The sequence below is a fragment of the Chenopodium album genome, chromosome 15, assembly GCF_948465745.1.
Source record: "Chenopodium album chromosome 15, dcCheAlbu1.1, whole genome shotgun sequence".
Lineage (NCBI taxonomy): Eukaryota > Viridiplantae > Streptophyta > Magnoliopsida > Caryophyllales > Amaranthaceae > Chenopodium > Chenopodium album.
In genome coordinates, this window is record NC_137848.1 from 48130453 (window position 1) to 48156039 (window position 25587).

Below are 25587 nucleotides of genomic sequence, written 5' to 3' on the forward strand. Positions count from 1 at the left end.
GTTCTATTTTCTTTCTATTACTTGTTCAAGAACATGAAAACAGTAACAAAGGAAACAAATGGTGATCATCTTTGCGGTATACTCCTTGAATTTCAGGTCTAAAACTAGCCCGTTTGAAAAAGAAAAACTTTAGTATTCCAGGCCATGGTTCTTGTGTAACTTTAGTCTGTATACAGTTGCAGAACAAATCTTGCTTCCTGTTTACAGGAGTATCCTCAGTGGACTTAGAGCTGACTGTTTTGAGTTTGGACATCAGGACTATAGCTGCAACCTACAACTTGTTGTCGATATGGCTAATATCTAGTGTTTGGATGAGAGAATGTTCTGCATTAACTATAAGTTTAAGATATCTGATATTCTGATGCATTGGCACAGTAATGGGGATATGAATATGATGCACTCTATATTCTGTGTTTTGATGAGATAATGTTCTGCGTGAACTATAAATTTAAGATATCTGATGCATTGGCACTGCAGCACAGAAGTGGTGATATACATATGATGCAGTCAATATTCTTTGTTGGATGAGAGACTGTCTACCTGAACTGTAGAACCTAAAAGGCTAAAATGTTAAAAGCTCCTTTGTCTAATGAATTGGTACAGAGGTGCTGATTTGTCTGATGCACTGGTACATGGTACATCAATGATGATATGAATACGGCATCAGCACTGGATTTGGTAGGTTTCTAAAGTTTAGAATTTGGCAAGGCACAGGTACATCCTTATTTTTGTACCAATAATCTAAGGTCCACTTTCATAAGTTAGAAATATAAATTGAAGTAATGTGGAAAAAAAAGACTGCAACCTTTCTGGCGTTTTATGAGTTTAATTTACCAGATACCAGTACCATGATCAAGAAAACTAAATTAAAACATTCATTGATGAATAAACATGTCCTCATAGAATTATCCATGTTTTCTTTTGCTGAAGCATGTTTAGCTAGATGATTATCTGGTGATATGAGCTATGAAAGAACACATTTCTGAATGTGCAGCACCACCTTTAGCAAGTGATCCTCGAACAGCATCACCAAGGTCAGTTGCTCTTTTCCTCATCTGCTGTCCTTCCTCTGTAGCCATCAATGTGCTAACTGCGTTTTCTATAGTGCTTGACGTTACCAACTGATCACGGTGTGCCCAATCCCTCACCAGTGTACCTATTTTTAGAACATCTGTTACCAAAACAGTGTTCCTTGGCTGGTCAGAATGCATAGGCCATGCTGCTATGGGCACTCCCATGCTGATACTCTCAATGCACGAGTTCCACCCACAGTGACTCATGAACCCACCTGTTGACGGATGGGCTAGAATTTCTAGCTGTGGCGCCCAGTCTGCTACCACAATTCCTCTGTTTTTCACTCTCTCTTCATACCCTTCTGGTAGCTGAGGTCTTCTCTTCTCACCTTCTGCAAAAACATCAACTGTATCAGAGTTTCTAATTACCCATACAAACTTTTGCCCGCTTCTTTCCAACCCTATTGCCAATTCCCTGATCTGCTCGTAACTCAGTGATGTTGATGATCCAAAAGATACGTATATCACCGAATTTTGCTCTTGATCATCCAGCCATTCTAGACACTGATGTCTTTGTTCTCCACTTCTGCTATTAAACTCTACTGGATTAAAAGGTCCAAGTACAAAATGTTTTCTCTCAGCATTTGGTGATAGCTTCTCAAACAATTCAACATATTTGCCCTCTACCGGTCTGGATGTGTTGTAGATCCATCCGGTTTCCGGCCTCAGCAATTTAACTTGATTTGTCGAAAACCTGGCTATCTCTGGTGGAGTGCACCCTTCATTGGAGGGAAGGAATTCTGGGATATCTGTTGAATCTAGCTGAAAAGGTTTCTCAGCTAATTTTTCCCAGAAATTAAAGAAAAGGGTAAAAGCAGAAATAGGAATCAAACAGTAGAGCTCAGCATTTGGGATAGATATTACATCTTGGACTACTGAAGACATTACAATATCATGAACTACAATGACTCTCCTGAACATAGTTGACAGTTGATGCACGAGTTGAGAAACAGGCTCACGGAGATGCTGTGCAGCAGCCTCGAAAAGTGGATAGAGGTGCGTAGGATACGGAATAGAGTGGGCGGGCTTAGAAGGAGCCGGAAGTGAGGTGTACGGAGGGAGTTGGAAGTCATGGAAATGGATTTTAGTTAAACTATCAGGGTCCCAACCATGGAGACGGTGCTTTGCTTGGCGATTATGGGTCGCGGATCCAGCAAAATGAACCGGTATCCCGAAAGAGGTAACGAGGTGAGAGAGATGGAGGAGTTGGTTTAGATGGCCTTGCATGGGAAGTGGCACCATCACCACTACAACTTGTGGATTTTGATTTTCAGTTTCACTGCAATTTTGTCCTTCCATTTTCAGTGAATGTTTGTTTTTTTTTTTGGTGGTGGCTGGACTTGAAGAGTTGAAGGTTGATCCTAATTGTTGTAAGCTTGCAGTGCGCACAAAGAAATTTATTGTTGCCATTGGCGGCGCAGCCTCAATTATTATGACTTTATTGAATCAAAAGTTTGAATGGTTTTTTTCCAAATGTTGAACTTAATTGATTTTTAGTTTTTTATTGAATTGAAATTATTTTTTTTTAAACAGAACCTCTAAATTCAAGGGGGGTTATTGGAGAGTTAAAAAAAAAAAAAGTACAGTAAAACACTATGAGACCATGTAATGAGAAAGATAGGTTTTTTTTTAATATTTTTTTTATGTAAAAGCGTAATAAATTTAAAAAACGACTGATTTAGGAAAGTTATGCCCTTTAAAAACGGAGTGAGTGTATAACTAGACAATTACTTAGTTGGTTCCACTTTCTAAGCCAATGTGGACTATGTATTCGTAAATAAGTTTTGTTCCAACGCGTATTTGTAAAATTTTTTAACAGAGTCAAATTATGTGAATTATTTTTTTAATAATAAAATAAATTCTTGACCTAATAATTAAAATTGAAAGTCTGTACACAATAGGTTAAGAGCATGTTTGGTATGGGCTTTTTATAGGGCTAGAAACGGAATCGGGTTACCGTTTCCGTTAGAAGATGTTTGGTTATAGAGTTAAGTAATAGAAACCGTTTCCTTCCACTAACCCATTCCACCACTTTGTTTCCACTGCAAAACTTGGGGAAACAAATCCCGTTTCTTTCCTCTATCTATTCTCTCTCCTCTCATACAACAGATCTCCCTACAAAATCCTCAACTTTGATCAATCGAAGCCACAAATTCGCTGAAGAACCCTAAATTTTCGTAATTCAAATTCCCAGAAATCCACAATCTCAAGGTTTGATCTCTCACTTTTTTGTTGAAGAACCCTAGATTTTGAGTTTGTGTTGAATTTATAAAAATTTTGTTTGATTGATTGCGTTTAATTTTGATTTTTCTACTGTATATCGAAAGATTGCTATTTAATTTGATTTGCGATCTATATTTTTTGTTTGTGTTGATTGCTATTTTCGATTTATGGTGTTAATTTCTAGGGTTTTCTGTCCTAATTTTTCAGTTTTATTTGAGTTTTATTTTTCTCAATTGAATCTCCTGCTTTTTGCTTCATGACATTATTGCTAACATGATATCAATTTCGATTTTATGCTTAAATTAGATGGTATATATTGCTATTATTGCATGTAATTTGTTGTTTATTTTGTGTTTCCCCCAAATTTCGATTTTATGCTTAAATTAGATTAGAATGGTATAATTTGCTATTATTATTTGGCTTCTTTTATAAGTGTTGATGAAATAATACTTACTAATTTTTGTTCTGCAAATTTCGATTTTATGCTATTATAATTTGCTATTATTATTTGGCTTCTTTTCCCCCAAATTTCGATTTTATGCTTAATAGTAATACTTTACTGATGTTTTGTTTTTCAAATCAACTTTGTTTAGAAAAAGTCAATGGTAAATAATCAGCTATGTTTTGAGGCAGATTGTTAATGTTGTTTGATTGCTATTGCTTTGCTGGTTTTTAAGGCATATTGGGTCTCTAATTTTTGTTACTTGATTGCTATTGTTTTGCTTATGGTTTGTGATACTAGTGTATATTACTAGGATTTTCTTATTTTTGCTTGTTTGTAAGTAATATTTTTTCCTATTTTTGTAGAATTGTTTAGGGGCTTTAGACGGGACTTACATTAATGTAAATGTGCCTTCACAAGAACAACCAAAGTATAGAACAAGAAAAGGAACGATTGCTATGAATGTATTGGGTGTTTGTGCACCTAATATGCAATTTATTTATGTTCTTCCAGGTTGGGAAGGTTCGGCCCATGATATGCGTGTACTTCGAAATGCTCTTTCTAGACCAAACGGTTTTAGGGTACCTCGAGGTAAGTGAAGGTCTTTTTTTTTGTGAGTATATATGTTTTGTTAGTTTTTGTGAGGTAAGTGAAGGTTTTTTTTTTGAAGGTAATTATTATTTGGCTGATGCGGGGTATACGAATTGTGAGGGTTTTCTTGCTCCATATAGAGGTCAAAGATACCATTTAAAAGAATGGACGGATCGACAATCCGAAAGTGCCGAGGAATTCTATAACATGAAACATGCTAGGGCGCGAAATGTGATTGAGAGATGTTTTGGCCTACTTAAAGGAAGATGGAGTATACTTAGAAGTCCTTCATTTTTCCCTATTCGAACTCATGGACGTATCGTGATGGCTTGTTGCTTATTGCATAATCTAATTAGAAAATTAATGCCTACGGATGATATAAAAGAAGATGAATTGAGTGAATCCGATGATGATTTCGAGAGTGATTCTGATGATGAGAGGGAATTTATTACAAGTGTTGCTACTTCAGATCATTGGACCAATTTTATAAACACATTAGCCCAAGATATGTTTAACGATTGGAGGGCGAGAGGTAGACATGGTCAATAACACAAAAAGTATGATATGCCTTATAATATGTTATGTTCAGTTTTGTCTAATATGCCTTATAATCTGTTATGTATGATATGTTCTATTATAATCAGCCTTGTAATTCGTTCTGTTCACTTCTAATATGCCTTTTAATCGGCAATTTTTCCAGATGGAGGCTAGTCAAGCTAAGGGTGAGGCAAGCAATCGAGGCAGAGGTAAAAATAAAAGGTATTGGACGTATGAAGAAGATGCGGTTCTAATAAGATATTTACATGAGTTGAGTTGCGATCCGAAGTGGAAGTGTGAGAATGGGTTTAAGAATGGTTACATGAATAAGTTGGAGGACATGATCAATGGTGTATTTCCTAATTGCGGCTTGAGAGCGGTTCCCCACATTAAGTCGAGGATCAAGCATTGGTCGAAGAAATATAGTGCATTGGCGGAAATGTTATCCACCTCAGGATTTGGATGGGATGTTGAGAAGAAGATTCTACAAGTAGATAAGTCGGTGTTCGACAGATGGGTAAAGGTATGAATTGCTCTTTTTTGTTCTGTCCTCTGCTTTTGTATTATCTGCTGCTGCCCCCCTTCTGCTATTCCCCTACTGCTGCCCTTCCCCTTTTTTGTTATTCCCCTGTTGCTGCCCCTTCCCCTTCCCTTTTTGTTGCTTCCTTTCTGCTGCCCCCACTCTCTTCCACTGCCCCTCTCCGTTTGAAAATATGTGGTAACTTTGCTACTTGAGTCAAATTTTATATTAAAGGTGGGTTATTCTGATGCAATTCTGTTATACATATACATATACTACATATTAAAGGTGGGCTGTTCTGATGCATTTAAGTTAAAGCAAAAGTTTGACTTGAGTAAAACTAGACTGCAGAAATTTAAGTTGGGGTTATCAATCAGAACAAAGGATGTAAATTTGTGTTCTGATGATGATCTCCATACCTTTATCTTTTCATAAAAAAATATTCTGACATATTGTAATATTTGCTCCTAATATACAGGGTTTAACTTCTATCATTATATATGGTGTTATTATTTTATAAAATTGAAACAGATCTATGTCCCTTATACATTAGTTTATTGCAGCAACTGGATAGATAGCCTATGTTATTCGATAGTTTTCAGAGTTAACGATCAAATGTTTTAGGAACAAGTGGTTTTCAGAACAGGATTAAGTATAGGGAACTGTTTGGGGATAATCATTCTGCATAAGGCTCTCCTGGATACTTGATTTTGGCACATTCTTGGTGGTTGAACACAGTTTTTTGTTTTTGTGTTTGAAGTGCTTCCCTGCTGCTGCCCCCACTCCCTTCTGCTGAGTATATAGACATCTACAGAAACTTAAGCGACTGCTCTCATCCTTTCAAATGACTTACTTTACATCACATGGTTTCTTAGAGGCTTTTAGTAAATGTTAATGGCTACTAGCTATAGAGTGAACTATCTGATATAGTACTTATGTGTGCTATCAGGAATTTCTTATCAATGCCCTTATAAAACCAAATGGAAAGCTGCTTACTAATGATAGTTTCTTTGCTATTATTCATTACTTTTGATCAGTACAAGTTACATTATTTATTGATTTAAGTTGTTTTCATTCATTTGTTGTTTATATGATTTGGCTATTTACAAAGTTGTGTTTGTTCTTATTTGTATAGTAGTTGGATAACAGGGAATAGAAGAGATCTAGCTAGGATGTTGTGGTTTTGGTGGGTTGGTGCTGTTAATCTTTTGTGATATTTGTTTGTTTGCTTGCTTTCTGGTTAGTTTAAACATATGGTAATTTATGGAAAGACCAAAATTTTATCAAGCATTTATAATGTACTTAAATGTTATCAGTGTAAACTCACTTTTTCACAAAATTAGCTCCCTTGATCACAAACTTATTCCATACAGGTATGAGATACAGAATTTGCTGTGTGCTGATGGTTGCTAAGTTGGGGTCTTCTTACTTTGTTATCAGCCAGAACTACTGTCTTTTATGGAGTGTCGTCTTTTTCAGTACAATTCTGCCTTGTGAATTAATCTTGTTGTATTCTCTCTTATATGGCAGACTCATAAGAAAGCTAAGGGGTTGTTTGGAGTTCCATTCGTTCATTATGACACTCTAGCAGAAATTTATGTAAAAGACAAAGCTACCGGAGATGCAAGTGAGTCGTTTGTTGATGCTATAGAAGATATGGATCAAGAGATTGATAAGCAACCATTGAATGTCGAGAGTGATGAAGAAGATGATGTGAATTCTACTCATTCGGACACTTATTCTTCTACAAGTCAATCCGGAAAACGTCCCATGAAGATAGTGGATGATCATTCAACTCCTTCAAAAATGGAAAAAGTGAAGGCTTCTATGATTCATTCTTCCGCAAGTGATTCCACTACTCAATCCGGAAAACGTGCTTCAAAGGCAAAGGAGGCTAAGGTAAAGGGAAATAACAAGGTAGATTTGAAGAGTTTGTGTAGGAATGATGATGATGATTTGGTAGCCTCCCTCCATGATGTTTCTAATAATTTTGGGAAGATATTTGAAAATAGCAATGTTAATCTTGGGACTATGGCTAGTGCATGGTCTAAAGCGGAAGAAAGAGAGCAAATGATGGATGAAAAAGTGAACAAGGTTTTGGATGAGGTGATGAAGTTAGATGGAATTTCTCCATCCGAAACTTTAGAGGTTGCTACAATTCTCATGGCGGAAGAACATAAGCTTCACATCTTCTATCAAGCGCCAACTAATATGAAGAAACAATATACAATTGATCTTCTTAAAAAGAAGTAGAAAGTTTTGTCCTAAGTTGTCATTGGAGTTTTAATGTTTCAATGGTTTTTGAAAGCTTTTATTTATTTATTTATTTATTTTTAGAATACTAGAATTTCAATGCTTTTGTAATCAATAATTTATGCGACTTTGCCTATATCTAGCATATGATATATTATGGTAATCGGTTCACATATATATATATATATATATATGTATGTATATATATATATATATATATATATATATATATATATATATATATATATATATATATATATATATATATATATATATATATATATATATATATGTATGTATATATATATATATATATGTGTATGTATGTATATTATGGTAATTAGTGTTGCTCTACATTGTATAATGTATAGTAAAAGTTAGCCAAGACAACAAAAAATAGAAGGAAAACTATTTGTTTCCAAGTTATCTATGCCAAACTAGAAGAAAGGGATTGGTTATAATTGTTTACGTTTCCTTAGTAATACCAAACAACTAGTAAGGGTAACACTATATATTACCCTTTCCCCTCCTAATTTGTTTCCATTCCATTACATTTACTAATTTGATACCAAACACCCCCTAAACTTGTAAATCCACACAAAGAAACTAAAAACAATACGAAAGAGCTAGCTAAATTTGTATACAAGTTGACAAGTTCGTTGTCACAGACCATCTAGATCCTATATTTGGCCTATAAAATATTCATAATGTAAACTTTATATTATGGCACGGTATTGTCATAGATTGCCTTTATGATCCCTATTTAAGTAGTTATTAGACGACACACATATTGATATCATAGGAAACAAACAAACATAAAGCCAAGACTCCTTCATTTGTAAACATTATTCTTCCAAAACCAACCACCAAAACTTGACCAATAAAAAATTGTTAGAGCTCTCGCAGCGGAAATGTGGCATCTACTAGATAATATGAAACCGATACCTTACAAAGATAAATAATATTTTGGGATAAACAAATAGCCACTTGAAGGTAATAATAAATATAAGAACATAAACTTTCTTAATTCTAATAAACTTTGACATGAATAGAAAATGATTAAAATTAATTATCAACTTACAACCTATGCATTATATAATAACTTAATGCTAAACAACGAATGGCTGAAACTATTTTATCTAAAGAAATAACGTAGCATGTTGTTTGCAAAAATACTCTCCTTTTATTTTGCCATCACACAACCATTTTTATCTCCTAGAACATCTCTTTTACATTCACTTTATTAATCTATTTTCAGATTAGATAAATATGTGATATGGTTAATTTTAGCCATATATTCCCACAATTCTCCACCTCATTCATAATTTGAAAAACATTCAAATTTGGACGAACAAATTGCGTTATTCTTATCCGGTTGCACCATTTAACAATGATTGCCTACGTACCCTCGATCGGGATCAAACCAATCGTAGTTCAATTTATTTCTCCACGTATTACCTAACATGAGATAATATTAAGCAATTCCAAACAGTGTTGGAACTTGCTTCCCGAGACAATTTTGGTTAACATGTCTGCAGGGTTCTCATTTGTATGCACCTTTATAAGAGAAATACTACCTTCCTCTATGACATCCCGTACAAAATGATACCTTACATCTACATGTTTGGTACGAGCGTGATGAACCTGGTTCTTAGCCAAGTGAATAGCACTTTGGCTATCAAAGTTTAGATTCACACTATCTTGCTTCAAACCCAAATCATCTAGAAGTCCCCGCAACAACAATGCTTCCTTGACTCCTTCTGCCATAGCCATATACTCGGCTTCTGTCGTAGAAAGAGCCACTGTGGCTTGTAACATTGATCGCCAACTGTAGACACCCAAACGTGTCTCCCCAAAACCAAACCCAGTGATGAATACCTTTCACGACATTTGATTATCGAACGAGGTGAAAGTGTGAAAAGTCTAATGATGTGGGTGTTTTTATTAAAATATCTCTCTTTCTGTTTTTGAAAACATTTCTTTTCTTACTCTATTTATGAAAATAGCCAGTCCAATTTAGTTTGGTCCAGGATAAGGGTCCAATAATAGTGTAGTTAGATTGGGCTCGAAAAGAGCTTTCCATCGATATATTATAAGCCCAATTCCGATGAATGATGAGGAAGTTATGGTCTAAATACTAAATTGGGCTCGAAATGAATTTTATATGCGGCCCAATGATCTAAAAGAGGGCCTATTAATTATTATTCCTAAAGTTGTTAGGATTGATTTTAATCTTCTAGAATATCTAGGAAGGTTCCTTTTAATTCTAATGGAATTAGGATTGATAATTATATTTCAAGGAGTTTTATTTAGGATAAAATAGGTGTTTTATGATAAACCTGATTTTAATTTGATGAACACGGAATTCGCTGCTTAATCATATTAAGAAGAGGATTCCGTACAAAAGCGCGTTTTATCTTTTAATTAGCGCCAAACGACAAAATCTGTCGCCTGGCGCTAACATCTGTCGCCTGGCGCTAATCCTGTCGCCTGGTAACATATGCCAATTTTATTCCGAATAGGACTTGATTTGTTTCCGAACTATTTTTCTATAAATAGGGTCCTAGACCTCCGTTTTTCACAATCAATCATCAACATTCTCTCTTTATTATCTCTTTAAAGCTAGAAGCTTTCTTTTTCTAAGCCTTCCCTCTCACAAAATTCCACATACACATTTCCTAGTCACACCTAGCCAAGTTCGGAGTTGCCTTCGCCCTAGACGTGAAAGGTTGATAATTTCTGAGGGTTTGGTCCCAAATCTCTATTTCAATTATTTAATTTAATTGTTTGTTTATTATTTTCCTTGAAGTTACTAACGCGTGTATTTTGTTATTAGAAACAGATACGAGACATCTAAGTAAGTAATTTAATTATTATTTTGATATAGAAATCATGCTTTGATTATTTTGATTCCTAGTATCATGTTAGGATGTCTTTATGATTCCTAGTATCATCTTTAGGGTAATAACTAAGATTTCTAATATCATGCATGTTTCTATGATGCTTCCTATTCTTTCTTTATATCATGTTAGTATCATGCTAGGGATAAAGCTTTGATTTTTAATGCTTAGTGACATGCTAGATTTGTTATTAATCATGTTAGTATCATGCCTAGGATTTTACTATTATTATTAAGCTTTGATGAGATTATGATGATGATTATGATTGAGATTATTTATTGTTGCTTGATATATATTGTTGTTATTGCTTGATCACGCCCTCTCTTGCACGATTAAAGGGAATTTATACTTGTAATCACGCTTAATAAGATAATTAATAATCTTGTTTAGGTTAATATGATTATAATTCAAGTGATCGCCAATAATAGTTTTGCTTGTGCATTAAATTCAACCAACATAGATTAAACAGGTTTAGGGTTAATCTAATGGGTGTATGTTAGTCAGAAAGCGCACATGAATACGAGAAGAATAAAGTAGAGGCCTATATAGGGCAGGTTTAATCTCTTTTAGGTTGTATTTGTACCTTCATCCCCGAACTTCCAGTCATGGTTCCAGACCTATTGGAGTTAACGATCTCCTGGATCGTTAAGGGGTGTAACCTTCACCCTGTGAACGGTTTACAAGTTCCTAAAACTTGTTGGCGAATCTTTTGCTTTAGCTTCCTTCCCTTTGGACGCCACCATGCTTAAGTGTATGATCACAGTGGGGCTCAAGTGTGGGATGCTTGAAATATTCCCCATAGTTTTTTTGCGACTCCACTGGGAAGGATTTCTATTTTAATTCCTAAAATTTACTTTGGCAATGATTTAGAATGAGTGGATGAGACTCGAAAAGTTCTAAGTATTTCATGTGCGTAATTTTGATTAACATTGTGGCATATGCATAAAAAGGTCCGCATTGGAAAGGCCATCCGAAATGCGTAAAAAATATAGGATTTTTACACGTAGGAAATTAGGGAAATATCTTTCACAACTAAAGTTGAAATAACGCTGCGAAAAACTGGAAAATTCAAGAACAGAAAGCTGCCGAGGCATGTAGGAATTAGCGCTGAGAAAACAACATCATCGTCGAGCGATGGCTCTATCGCCTGGCGACAGAGGCATCGTCTGGCGACAGATGCTATTTTTTGGCGCTGAATTCCTCCAATACCGAGCCAGAAATCTACCTTCTTGTTTCGACTAGTTTCTAGTACTGTTTGCTCGATTTTACTTCCTGATTGAGTTTTTCCCTTTTTTCTGAAAGCCATATGTGTTCTACATATGGCCATAACCCTCTGGGGATTCATGCTCCATTTACCCAATCGAACGCTCCTGGCAACGAAGGGCACATCCGAGTTTGTTGAATTCACCAAACCGTGGAAGCGAGTTTAACTCGCGGGGTCTCATCCACTCGCGCCAACCCTTCCAAAGGTAAGGCTTCTGCGTGGTGCATCCGGACTCATAACCATGGACCCTCTTTGACTAACCCATATCCCAAACTTTAGAGAACTAGAGCCATGGTTAGGTTGCAAACTCATTGCATCATATTGTGACTATTTGACTACTTGTGCATTATTTGCTTGTGCATAACCTATATGTGTTTCCACTAACCGTTTGTTTGACTTGTGAATGAGTTTAAATGAACTAATTAATGACTAAAGGACTTTGCTAAATTAATTAATTAATTAATAAATGATTAAAGTCTAAACAAATTGATCGAACTTGACTTAGTACGACTTTTTAGGCTTGTCCCTTTAGAGTAAAAATACTGGAAACAGTCCCAGACCAATGTTCCAGCAATGGCGCAGAGGTTTGGACTGTAGCGCCACGCGCTAGTGATTAGCGCCAGGCGACAATGTTGTCGTCTGGCGCTGGTCCTTAGCGTGTGGCAACAGTCCAGTTTCTGCTCGAGTCTTCACAACGAGTCTAATTAATCAATTACTTAATCGGTTTAATCAATTTATTAATGACAATAGTCATGTTTAGTCCTTAATTAAGTCCAATCACATAGTCTAGTCACATGGTCATGACACGAGTCAAACATGTCACCTACACTCAGTAGTCTTACACACACTTTGTGTATATGTCACCACGACTATGTCTTAGGTTCATGGATGAGTCGTTATGCTTTACCACTGGAGAAAATATCTCATTGTAATCAACACCTTCTTTCTTGTAAATCCCTTGGCCACTAACCTAGCCTTATACCTTATTTTATCTAACTTGGAAGGATCCTCTTTTCTTTTATACACCCACTTACAACCAATAGCAGTCTTTCCCACGGGCAATGGGACTACCTCCCATGTCTTGTTTTTATGAAGAGATTGTATCTCTTCTTCCATAGCAACCAACCAACTCTCGCTATCCTTATCTTTGACAGCTTGTTTGAAGGTGACCGGCTCATCATCCTCCACCGAGAGTGCATATTCTACCAAGTTTACCTGCCCGTAATGCCTCAGAGGTTTGTCAGACCCTAACTTCTGAACTAATTTATAATTTCTCTTTGGCTTAGTGGATGCCAAAGAATCCTGCTGCCGCTATTGTAGTACATGTGCATTTTCCTGCTGAATCTCCTCATGATCCAGATCATCCTCTTCCTCTTCTTGAGAAACACCAGGATGCTCCACCTGAACATGACTAGAATCTTGTTGGTTTTTAGATTCTATTTCCACCACTTGAGTATTTATGGTCATTCCAACATCACCATCATCAGGCACCATAGTTTTCAATAAAGCTACCATAGATCTTTCATCAAAGGTCACATCCCTGCTAATTACAAATTTAGAATCTTCTACACTCCAAAGACGATAGCCTTGAACCCCTTTTGGATACCCCAAAAAGATTGCTTTCTTAGCTCTTTCATCAAGCTTATTATCCTTAACATGATAATAACCGTGCACCCAAAGACTCTAAGTCTTGTGTAATCTGCATGTTCCCCTGACCACACCCTATACGGCGTGTCCCCATCTAAATAAGAATGTGGGGATCGATTTACTATATAACAAGCTGTAGCAACCGACTCCACCCACCATTCTTTGCCTAATCCAGAAGTAGAGCGCATACACCTTGCCTTCTCAAGTAGTGTACGATTCAGTCTTTCCGCGACTCCGTTCTGTTGTGGTTTGTCTCTGACCGTCCAGTGTCTCACAATGCCTTCCTGATCACAAAACTTCTTAAAATCTCCTTCTGTGTATTCGGTACCATTATCAGACTGTATTCGGTACCATTATCAGACCGTATAGTTTTTAGCTTTCGACCTGTTCTGTTCTCAATCATTGCTCTCCACCGCTTGAAAATGTCGAATACCTCATTCTTATGCTTAAGAAAATAAATCCAAGCATATCTAGAATGATCATCAACAAATGTAACAAAATACCTGGAACCACCTTTGGAAGAAACTTTAGCCGGACCCTAAACATCCGTATGCACACAGTCTAACAATCCTCTGCTCTTGTGCTTGCTTGTAGAGAACTTCACTCTGTGTGCTTTTCCATACACACAGTGCTCACAAAATTCCATTCGTGGCTTCTTCATGTTCTTCAACAAACCTTGTACACTAAGCAATGATAGACCCTTTTCCGACACATGCCCAAAGCGCATGTGCCATATCCTCGTGTATTTTGTTTGGTCTTTACTTCCACCAATTCCAACTGCTAAATCACTTGTAACAGTTGTCCCTAAAAGAGGATAAATATTACCGTGACGAATTCCCTTCATCACTACCAAGGAACCACGAACAACTTTTAAAACTCCATTCTCCAAGATTATTTTGCAACCATTTTTCTCTAATAAACCAAGAGAAATAAGGTTCTTCCGCAAATCTGGAATATGTCTCACATCCTTTAAGGTTATTATTGTTCCATCATGCATCTTGGCTCGGATAGTACCTAACCCGACAGTCTTACAAGCATGATCGTTTCCCATTAAAACAGTACCACCATCCAAACTATGGTAAGTTGTAAACCACTTCCTGTTTGGGCACATATGGTGTGATGCACCTGAATCAAGCATCCATTTACCAGATATCTTATTGCATTGTTCTGAAGCTGAGTAACAATAATCATCCTCATCATTTGAGACAAAACTAGCTTCTTGTTTTTCATGTTGTTTTCCTTTGGAGTTGTCGTTGTTGTTCTTCTTGAATATTACCCTCTTTGGGAAATTAACTTTAAAATGACCAAGCTCGCCACATTTGAAACATGGACTTTCCGCAAGAGGTCTAGATTCTGATCTAAACTTTCCTCCCTTGCCTCGCCCTCTTTCATTAGTCCTTCCTCTGTTTGCAAACAATCCCCGAGCTTGTTCGTTGTGTTCTCTTCTATGACCAAACATCATTCCGCTTGTAGCAACCTTTAGAAGGTCGTCCGCTAAAAGTGATGTTCTAGTCTCGTCCATGGTTAGAGTATCACCCATAAGCATCAATGTTTGAACCAGATTTTCATAGGATTTCGGTAATGAAAGCAATAGCATGAGTGCTTGGTCTTCCTCATCTACCTTCATGTCAATATCCTTCAAGTATGATATAATCCTATCAAACTTATTAATATACTCCCAGATTGAGGTGCCTTCATCCATCTTGCATGTATACAATTTGGATTTTAAGTAGATCCTATTTGTTAGAGTTTTTGTCACGAAATTAGTCTCTAACTTTGTCCACAGTCCAGCGGCTGTTGCTTCTTCATTTACCAAGAATGCAACGTCCCTCTCAAGGCATAAGATTATAGCCGCTCGTGCTTCAAGATCTAACTCTTCCCAATCCTCATCCTTCATGTCCCCGAGCTTTTGCTCTTTTTCCGCCAATGCCTTATGCAACTTTTGTGATACCAGCAAATTTTTCATTTGCATTCTCCAATAGGAAAAATCATTTTTACAATTGAATTTTTCGATTTCATATTTCCCAACTTTAACTGTTCCACTAGTAGATGCCATTATAATTAATTTCAAATTCAAACTATTTTACCACTTAAGATCTTGACGTCGGCTCTGATACCAATTATTACAGCTCTCGCAGCGGAAATGTGGCTTCTACTAGATAATATGAAACCGATACCTCACAAAGATAAATAATATTTTGGGATAAACAAATAACCACTTGAAGGTAATAATAAATATAAGAAAATAAACTTTCTTAATTCTAATAAACTTAAACGCGAATAGAAAATACTTAAAATTAATTATCAACTTACAACCTATGCATTATATAATAACTTAATGCTAAACAACGAATGGCTGAAACTATTTTATCTAAAGAAATAACGTAGCATGTTGTTTGCAAAAATACTCTCCTTTCATTTTGCCATCACACAACCATTTTTCTCTCCTAGAACATCTCTTTTACATTCACTTTATTAATCTATTTTCAAATTAGATAAATATGTGATATGGTTAATTTTAGCCATATATTCCCACAAAAATGACCCTTCAAAATGAAAACCTTGAACACTTAACAAAAGTTGTAGCGGTAATGGTACCACTACCAGCTCAAGGCCATCTCAACCAGCTCCTTCACCTCTCACATCTCATCACCACCTACGGGATTCCAGTCCATTACGCCGGCTCTGCCTCCCACAACCGTCAAGTGAAGCTCCGACTCAATGGGTGGGACTCAAAAACCTTGGCAAATATTCATTTCAATGACTTCGAACTCCCTCCTTACAACTCACCTTCTCCTAACATCGACCACTCTAACCCATTCCCACAACACTCGCAACCTCTTTTAGAGGCTACATTGCATCTTCGACAGCCCTTGTTTCACCTCATGAAACAACTCTCGATAAAGTATAGCCGAGTAGTAGTCATTCATGACAACAGTATGGCTTACGTTGTCCAAGATGTTAACCTCATTCCAAACGGTGAAGCGTAACTTTATTCCTATTTGTGCTTTCACCTATTTCACAAGTGTATGGGAAAGTAGGCCCGAGGAAGAGAAACCCTTTCAGGTAGACACAAATGATATTCCGGAATGTATGCCTTCTAAAGAGGGATGCGTTTCAGAAGAGATGCTAGAATTCCTGGTGAATCTCTCAAAATGTTTGGGGTTCGAATCGGGGTGGCTCTACAACACCTCGAGAGTGATTGACGGAAGATATGTCGAATTGTTGGAGAAGCTATCTTCAGCAAAGGGAAAGAATATAAAGCATTATGCCTTAGGGTCGTTTAATCCCGTTGTTGTCAAAAGCGAAAGTGACAAAAACAGAAATCAGTGCCTTAAATGGCTAGACGAACAAGTGGAGGGTTCGGTGATATTCGTGTCTTTTGGTTCAACAACATCATTGAGAGATGATCTAATCGAAGAGTTGGCAAATGGCTTGGAAAGATGCGGGGAGAAGTTTATTTGGGTGCTCCGAAGAACGGATCCAAACGATGTTTTTGCAGAAGCTGATAGAGTGAAAAGGCCTCAACTTCCTTCAGGTTATGAAGAAAGAATAAAGGATAGAGGAATAATAGTGAAAGATTGGGCACCACAGTTAGAAATTTTGGCTCATCCATCACTTGGTGGGTTCGTGAGTCATTGTGGATGGAATTCATGTATGGAAAGTATGAGCATGGGTGTGTCGATTTTGGCTTGGCCAATGCATTCCGATCAACCGATGAACTCATTTTTTGTGAGCAATATGCTAAGGATTGGTATATTGATGACAGATTGGGAACACCGCAATGAAATTGTGAAGTCGAGTGAGATAGAAAATGCAGTAAAAACATTAATGGTTTCAAAGAAAGGAATGGAGATGAAGGAAAGGGATAAAGTATTAGGCAAAGCAGTTCGAGGATCAGTTGCTGAACGTGGTATATCTTATTTAGAGAGGGATGCTTTCATTACCCATATCTCTAGATAATGTTATGTCTTTTATCAACTTTGTTTGAATGGTTGCCATCTATACTTTACTAGGGGTCATTAAATAAGGTTTGATTCTTTTAGTACGGTTACATATCCAAAATTGTAGACTCCCTAAATTTGGTTAGTAATACAAGTTGACTATGAATGCTTCTACTAGTTCAATTTCATTATCTAGTTAATAAAAACATTTTGATTGATTCCATATTTCCATGTATTCTTAGTTCAGGTTATGTGTTATTCATGGTCTGTCTTGGTAAAGCAAATGATTGATAATTGAAGTTAGCAAATACGAGTAACAATTTATAAATTTGATAGTAAGAGAGACAAGAAATTGAAAGGTGGGAAAATCCTTCAAGCAATTACTTGAGAACTATAAAACCCATCCAAAACAAAAAATAGTTAGTTGTATTGATTTCAATTAGTGTGTACAAGAGTAATCTCTCACCAATTTCCACTTTAAAGCACAAGGGTTCAAGAACATGAACCCTAGCTCTCAATGTGATTCTCTCAATTTGTGGATATATAACAAAATAACCCCAAATGGGCATTTATAACCCCGACATATATCGGGTCTAAGTATCAGGTTAACACATATTTTCCAAATATGGTACAGATGTGCTAACCTAGATAAATTAATCCAGACATCCAGTAACTATTGGTCGTCTGGAACTCCAGCTACACAAATGTGCCATATTTGGCACGGACATGCAACCCCTATTCATTGACAGCTCATAGTATGTAAAACACATGTAACTTCCTAGATTCTTATCGGAATTAAGCTTATGACCCATCGTTGGAAATATATTGAAACACTCTTTCACCTCCAACTTGAATCATTTTAAAATTCAAAGTACTTTGAAAGATATGCCCAGTTGAAGTTGACCGATTCAATTCTTCCTTGCTTAACACAAGTAGTTTATCCTTTAGCTTATATGGCAAAGCTCGATTGATTCTCGAGTTATATTCCAACATGACTATTCTCAATTAATCAGTTTAAGACTTAAAATCAAACGTTGTTCTTGGGTTGGTTTGCTTCAAATCTGACCATTTCATTCGAAATTACAATCTAGTTACTTTATTTTGAGTATAGTATGAATTTGATTTATTTTCTATGCTTGTGGAGATTGACTGCATATTACAGTACCTTCTATGGAGCATCGCTATGTAGAATCCCTATTATAGTACCGTCAATGTTTTTTGGTGTTTAGAGAGCTACAAGGGCGAGGGTAAGAATCGATATCATGATCTCCTGGAACCGAGAGGGAAGCTCTAATCACTTGAGCTATCCCTCACTCTCATAGTACAGTACAATGTAATGAAAGTTAAATTAAAATAAAAAATCAAAAAGCTAAAATCAACATTACACAAAATCGAAACAAAAATAAATAAATGAAGTGGTTTCTACAAATAATGCTAAAACGTAAATTAATTCCTTATATGCGTCAATTTATAAATTAATTTTGTGCATAACGTCCTCGTAGGTGTGGTTTCAAGCTTTGTTTTTATTTTTTTGCCAGAGCAAAACCGTTAATGGTGATGGCAATTTTAGTTATACGATTAATAGAACCTCTATTGGTATTAGCGATTCTAAGGGAATGAACTATCGTGAAGTTAAGAGGAAATACCAAATAGTGTTTGAGCGACTACATGCCAAAATATTGGTAAATGAAAACCGCTTATAATAACAGTGGTATTGTGAAATTAAGAAGAGGATAAAGAGTACATAATGAAATAGGTATTGTAAGGAAAAAAAAAAGGAAAATTTGTTCAAAAGGACCACTTAAGTCGTCTCTTTTGTTCAAAAGGACCTATTAAGAAAAAAGTTGTTTAAAAGGACCACAAAAGGCAGTTTGGGTTGTTGAGGGGGACCAAGGCCGATTTTCAGGTAAGTCAACGCCAGACTCTGTTGTTGACCGTCACGTGCATGGCACGTGACTCATTAATTTCACCAAACTTTGTTTTTTTCCCTTTTCCACAATTTTCCTCTAATTTTCAAATTAACCCTAATTTAACCCTTTTCAATTTCATTCTCTCTCCTCCTTTCTTTCTCTAGAAGCATTATTCATGGCATTAACTCTTATTTGCCATTGTTAGTGAGGTCAAAGCATCACGTTAAATGGCTAATGAACATTAACTTCACCACAAGCAGCAAACAAGCACAATATCAACCCACAACGCACTAACCCTCCTCCCACTTTACCACCGGCAGCAACTGGGCCACCGCCCCAACACACCTCCGCATCTCCACCAAACAGCCAAACAAACACCTAACAAACCCACAACCACCTAAACCCACAATGCTTACCTTGTGCGATTATCCTCAATTGCAGTGTGGATGAATTTGTTTGGAAAAAAAAATGCAAAATTACGGGTTGAATATAATCTAAGGTTATAGAAATGAGGAAGAGAGAATAAAGGGAAAAAGGGATAATAATTGGGGTTAAAGGGAAAAATGGGGGAAATCGTGGAAAAAGGAAAAAAAAAAATTGGTTCATGGTTTAGATTCATGGTTTGTGCTTCTAGGAGTGAGAAAGAAGAAGAAAGGGAAAAATAAGGGGTAAAGGAGAAATTTGGGGGGAATTAGTGGAAAAGAGGGGAAAAAAAAGGAAAAAAAATAAATTTGGCCTTAAAATAATGAAGCACGTGCTTGGCACGTGATGGTCAACGCCGGAGTCCGCGTTGACTTGCCTGAAAATCGGCGTTGGTCCCCCTCAACAACTCAAATTGCCTTTTGTGGTCCTTTTAAACAACTTTTTCCTTATTAGGTCCTTCTGAACAAAAGAGACTGCTTAAGTGATCCTTTTGAATAAATTTTCCAAAAAAAAAATGACAAAGTAAAAGAGTGTATAAAAGCGTTAAAAATATTACTCCATCCGTTTTTAAATACTTGCTTCACTTTTTATTTCCGGCATTTTTTAAATACTTACTCTATTTCCTTATTTGGAAAACTTTACAATATTTAATTCATTTCTCTCAACTAGTAGACCCAACATAAATCATACGGAGTATTTTATAATTTCATATTTTCTTTCCTCCAATTCTCTCAACTAATTTGATTTTTACAAATTTTATTATTTTTCCACTTACTTACTATCTCTATATTTTATTATTTTTTTTAATTTCTCCTAAAATTCCGCACATGGAGAAATAGAGCAGATATTTAAAATTAGAGGGAATATATGAAACAAACAAAAACAAAAATTGTTGCAAACCTAATAGATATTGTTAAATTTTGGGAGGATAATTGTCGTCTTTGAATAATATTGTCTTTGAAAACTGTCGAGAGGTAGGTTTTGTTTAGTGGAGAAACAAAATCCAATCATGGATTGCATATATGCGGGTGAATTGACAAATTTGAAATTAAAATCTACTCAGCAAATTAATTTTTTATTCACTTTTTTAATTCAGTAAAAATATGATAATAGTATACCAAATTTGACGATTCTTAGCTTCATACTAGGCAAAACTTTGGCATGATTTTATGTAGCTGATCACTAATATTGCAAGTGACGCATTCAGTGAGGTCATTAGTCAAAACATACTCACAAATTCGGATCCTATGTTTCAAACCTTCAACTAGGGTTGCTAATTGAGTTGAGCAGCTTGCGAGCAACTCGAACTCGACTCGGCCAAAACTCATGTGACTAACACGTGAAAGTCAACGTCGGAGTTCCGCCATTGACCACCAAGAAAGCTCACCCAAGTACCCCCTAAAAACACAATACAATTTAAAAGGTCATTTTTCACAACTTTTCACTTAAAAGGTTCTTTTACAATAAGTCGACCACTTTAAAAGGTCCTTTTTTACAAATTCCTCTAAAAAAAATAACAGAGGGAATAATCTTTAGTAGTAATTGGTCTTAGATGTAACCAATTTTGAAGTTGTGTGGTGAATTAGTCCTCGATATTTAACAACTCATCCTTCAATTATACTTGTATAATAAATATTACGGAGTAATATTATAACCCAACTAAATCTATCAAATCCTACTAATAACTTGTTCTTTTGGACTTGTTTCCAGTTTTATTCAGTTCTATTTCTTTGTTCAATTCAGCTTAAAAGAACAAAACCTAATAATCGTTAGTCTTGCCTACTCATACATACTTCAATTTATCTTATCTAATAGTGAATAGACACCATGTATTCAGATCTAGCCTAGTAGCCTACAAATGACAGTTGCATGCAATTGCATGTAACAGTACAAATGATACTTGTTCCGGGTGAGTTCCGATGATGTGAGTCTTGGGATCGTAAGGGTTTACCATCCAATTAAGCACCTGCACAGTCAACACAAATTAGCTAATTTAACTCGGGGGATTATCCGAGGATAACCGCTCTGATGCTAAAGTTAGCAATTTGATAAGAAGAATAAGAAAAGAGATGAGAAGAATAAGAGAGAGAGAGAGATCGTACCTTAATAGTAAATTATGCTTGGCTATATATAGGAAGATAACCAAGCTGATGCCACCTATCGATATAGGTAGCAAGTTGACTTTATAGGTAGCAGGTATCTACGTGGTCAGAAACAGCTCTCCACGTGGCCGTGATGAAGGCCATTATGGAGAGTAAGCCGATATAATTAATTACTGGAATAACATTATAACTTATTCTACTGGGTAAGTTCTAACGGTGTCGACACTATCCCGTATAATACTCCTAGTTTAGAGCAAAGTTTTGGCATGATTTTGTTAGAAATTGCCTAACTGATAACTAAGGACACTAATGTTGCAAATGACGCATTCAGTGAGGTCATTAGGCAAACATAAAGACAGAACACCTATGTTTGTTATATCATAAAAGTAAAATATATAAAACATCGAAAAACCAACCTTCAAAACTTCACTATCAAAAAAGTGAAAACCAAAATGACAATGAACAACACTCTTTTGATACGTTTAGTACGAACAAAAAAGAAACAAATAAGAGAGGGGGAAGAAATTATTTGAACCTTTATCTTTTGATTTGTTTGTTACTTTGTTTTAGTAATGGTAAAAAACCACTTTAACTTAACAAGAGGGTAAGAATAAATGTCTCCTTAATTAGATTTAGAGAGCTATAACAAAATAGGTGAAAACCAATATTAATGATAATTGATACTTAATACTTAAACCTTCTAAATTCCAACTAAACACTGGATAACAATAATGATGTAATTGAATTTATTTTCAATCATAAGAAAATACCCTTACCAAACATACTCTTTAAGAGTGGAGTCAAGTAGGCAAGTAGTGGTGGAGTGGTAATGGTACTTGTACTTTCACATTCTTGAGTCATAAAATTTGAAATGGTAGAAAAAGCTTGGCATTACAGGCCCAACTCGGCCTGCCTGAATTCGTGCCCAAAAAAAAGTAATAAGTCTAGTACATCAATTTGAAATTTTCATTAAGTATAATATAAACGCTTTGACACCGCTTTTGTGATTTGATAATGTTCCAACTATAGTCAGATTTCTATAAGTCCACATCTTTTATGCATGAATTATAACCTTCATTTTGATGTTCTGGTTTTTAACCCAAATATATTCTTAGGGCTCAACCAGAAACTTAGGGTTTGTTTGGTATTGTTGTGGTTTTCTGTTTTTTGGTTTTTTGTTTTTAAAAGTATGTGATATACATCCCATAATGAATCAAAAATTATTTAAACTTAATAAAATCATGATAATTTTGAAAACTGACAACAGAAAAGTGAAAACACCTTTTTCTTGTTTCCTGTTTTTGGTTTTTGGTTTTAAAAAAAACAGGAAACTGAAAACCAAAAATGATGCCAAACAAACAAGTTTTTAGTTGAATTGATATTTTAACATGGTATCGAAGTCAACATAACACAAAGGTCCTTGTGTGAGGGGCATACAGTATAAAACATATTCCTGAACCTCAACTATCCGCTTAACTTTTAATTAAATTGGTCCTTAAATATGAATAAATGATTTTAATTTGTAATAGTCCTATCTTATTATTTTATTCACCAATTTTGGACGTCGTACAAAATTAGAATTATTTAAGTAAACGTAACTTTCCCATAACATTATTTTTTTCAACAAAATTTGACTTACTGATAACATTAGTGTACAAGTGGTTGAATTACTTTATACTAGCAAATCAAACCCAAATAAAGCAACGCTAATTAAACTTTTGGCTCATTATTGAGGCCACTTCAGTGGCAATTTCGCAGTTGAATACTCAAATAAATTTCTTTGTGCGCACTGCAAGTTTTCAACATATATACATAAAAACAACGCTTAAGGAACTTCAACTTTTGCCAACCCAAAAAAAAAAAAAAAAAAAAAAAAAAAAAAGACTCAAAAATGGATAACAAAAATCCTAAAGTAGTAGTGGTGATGGTACCACTACCAGCACAAGGCCATCTCAACCAACTCCTCCACCTCTCGCATGTCATCACCACCTACGGAATCCCGGTCCATTACGCCGGCTCTGCCTCCCACAACCGTCAAGTTAAGCTCCGACTCAATGGTTGGGACTCACAAAGCTTAACAAAAATTCACTTCCATGACTTCGAACTTCCTCCTTATGATTCAACACCTCCAAATGCTGACCTCTCGATCCCTTTTCCCCAACACTTAGTAACCCTTTTCGAGGCTTCTATGCATCTTCGACAACCCGTGTCAAATCTCTTGCAACTACTCTCGGTCAAGTATAATCGAGTCGTAGTCATTCATGACTATAGTATGGCTTATGTAGTCCAAGATGTAAAGCTCATTCCGAATGGTGAATCGTATAATTTTAACCCTATATGTGCTTTTTCCTATTTCACTAGTGTATGGGAAGGCATACATGAGGAAGCGAAACCCTTTCGAGTAGACCCAAATGATGTTCCAGAATGTATGCCTTCTCAAGAGGGATGCATTACAAAAGAGATGTTAGAGTTTGTGGTGAATCAATCCAAGTACTTGGGTTTCGAGTCGGGTTGGCTCTACAACTCCACGAGAGTAATTGACGGAAGATATGTCAAATTAGTTGAAAAGCTATCTTTGACAAAGGGACGTATAAAGTACTTTGCTTTAGGACCTTTAAATCCAGTTGATGTCAGAAGTGAAAGCGGCAATAACAGAAATCGGTGCCTTAAATGGCTAGACGAGCAAGAGAAGGGTTCAGTGATATATGTGTCTTTTGGTTCGACAACCTCATTAACAGATGATCAAATCGAAGAGTTGGCAAACGGGTTGGAAAGATGCGGGGAGAAATTTATTTGGGTACTCCGAAAAGCAGATTCAAACAATGTGTGTGTTGAAACCGATACAGTGAAAAAGCCTCAACTTCCTATAGATTATGAAGAAAGAATAAAAGATAGAGGAATAGTAGTGAAAGATTGGGCGCCGCAACTTGAAGTATTAGCACATCCATCAACCGGTGGGTTTATGAGTCATTGTGGGTGGAATTCGTGTATGGAAAGTATAAGTATGGGTGTGCCGATTCTGGCATGGCCTATGCATTCCGATCAACCAAAGAACGCGTTTTTGGTGAGTAATGTGCTAAGAACTGGTGTAATTGTGAGAGATTGGAAACATCGCAGTGAGATTGTAAAGTCGAGTACAATAGAGAATGCAGTGAAAACATTGATGGCTTCAGAGGAAGGAAAGGGGATCAAAAAAAGAGCTGCAAATTTAGGCGAAGTTGTTAGAGGATCAGTTGCCAAAGGTGGTGTTTCTAGTTTAGAAAGGGATGCTTTCATTGCTCATATCACTAGATAATGCTCAAAGAGGTAAAAAAAATGAAGTAGATTTTAATGCAAAATTTTAGTATATGGTTCAATTGTCCTGGTTTTAGTGGTTTCCCCTGTATTTCTATATTTGTTATGTTGCAACTTTCGCTTATATTTGTCTTTATTAGTGATGAAAATCCTTTTTATTCGCTTCAGAATTTCCAATGCATTACTCTGGTTCACTAGGACGAGTGTTTGATATTTGTATTCTGTTTGTATGTTTATAATTTTGGTTTCATTTTCAGTTTCTTCAATCTTGTTGTAAGGAGTATAAACATATCTATAATGCACCAGGAGCATATATGATATATATACCATAATATGCAGTCCAGCTAGGAGCATCGAAAATCTAGTTAAAAAAAAGTAGATTGTTATTAATTTCAATTGAAATTGACAAGATTTGGAGCAAATCAAACCAAAATTAAAATTTGATTTCAACTCTTAAATTGATT

General features: G+C 35.9%; 2 protein-coding genes, 1 long non-coding RNA gene and 1 pseudogene across 3 annotated transcripts; 3 read left to right on the forward strand and 1 right to left on the reverse strand.

Moving 5' to 3' along the window:
• Nucleotides 1-785: 785 nt before the first annotated feature.
• LOC145582396 (zeatin O-glucosyltransferase-like) lies at nucleotides 786-2387 on the reverse strand. The gene has a single exon (XM_081639395.1). It carries the CDS (start codon nucleotides 2370-2372, stop codon nucleotides 948-950), a length of 1425 nt encoding a protein of 474 aa, XP_081495521.1. The 5' UTR covers nucleotides 2373-2387; the 3' UTR covers nucleotides 786-947.
• Nucleotides 2388-4267: 1880 nt separating this feature from the next.
• LOC145582398 (uncharacterized) lies at nucleotides 4268-5124 on the forward strand. Its single transcript, XR_014099871.1, has 3 exons — nucleotides 4268-4329; nucleotides 4409-4471; nucleotides 5030-5124. It is a non-coding gene; the product is annotated as an uncharacterized LOC145582398 (long non-coding RNA).
• Nucleotides 5125-15990: 10866 nt separating this feature from the next.
• Nucleotides 15991-17413, forward strand: LOC145581330 (zeatin O-glucosyltransferase-like; annotated as a pseudogene).
• Nucleotides 17414-23573: 6160 nt separating this feature from the next.
• Nucleotides 23574-25194, forward strand: LOC145582399 (zeatin O-glucosyltransferase-like). The gene has a single exon (XM_081639396.1). The coding sequence runs from the start codon at nucleotides 23721-23723 to the stop codon at nucleotides 25122-25124; it is 1404 nt and encodes a 467-aa protein (XP_081495522.1). The 5' UTR covers nucleotides 23574-23720; the 3' UTR covers nucleotides 25125-25194.
• Nucleotides 25195-25587: the final 393 nt, after the last annotated feature.

What these genes read in the sequence shown, in the direction of transcription:
- LOC145582396 (XM_081639395.1), bottom strand. Translation starts at nt 2,372, where the DNA reads ATGGAAGGACAAAATTGCAGTGAAACTGAAAATCAAAATCCACAAGTT.
- LOC145582399 (XM_081639396.1), top strand. Translation starts at nt 23,721, where the DNA reads ATGGATAACAAAAATCCTAAAGTAGTAGTGGTGATGGTACCACTACCA.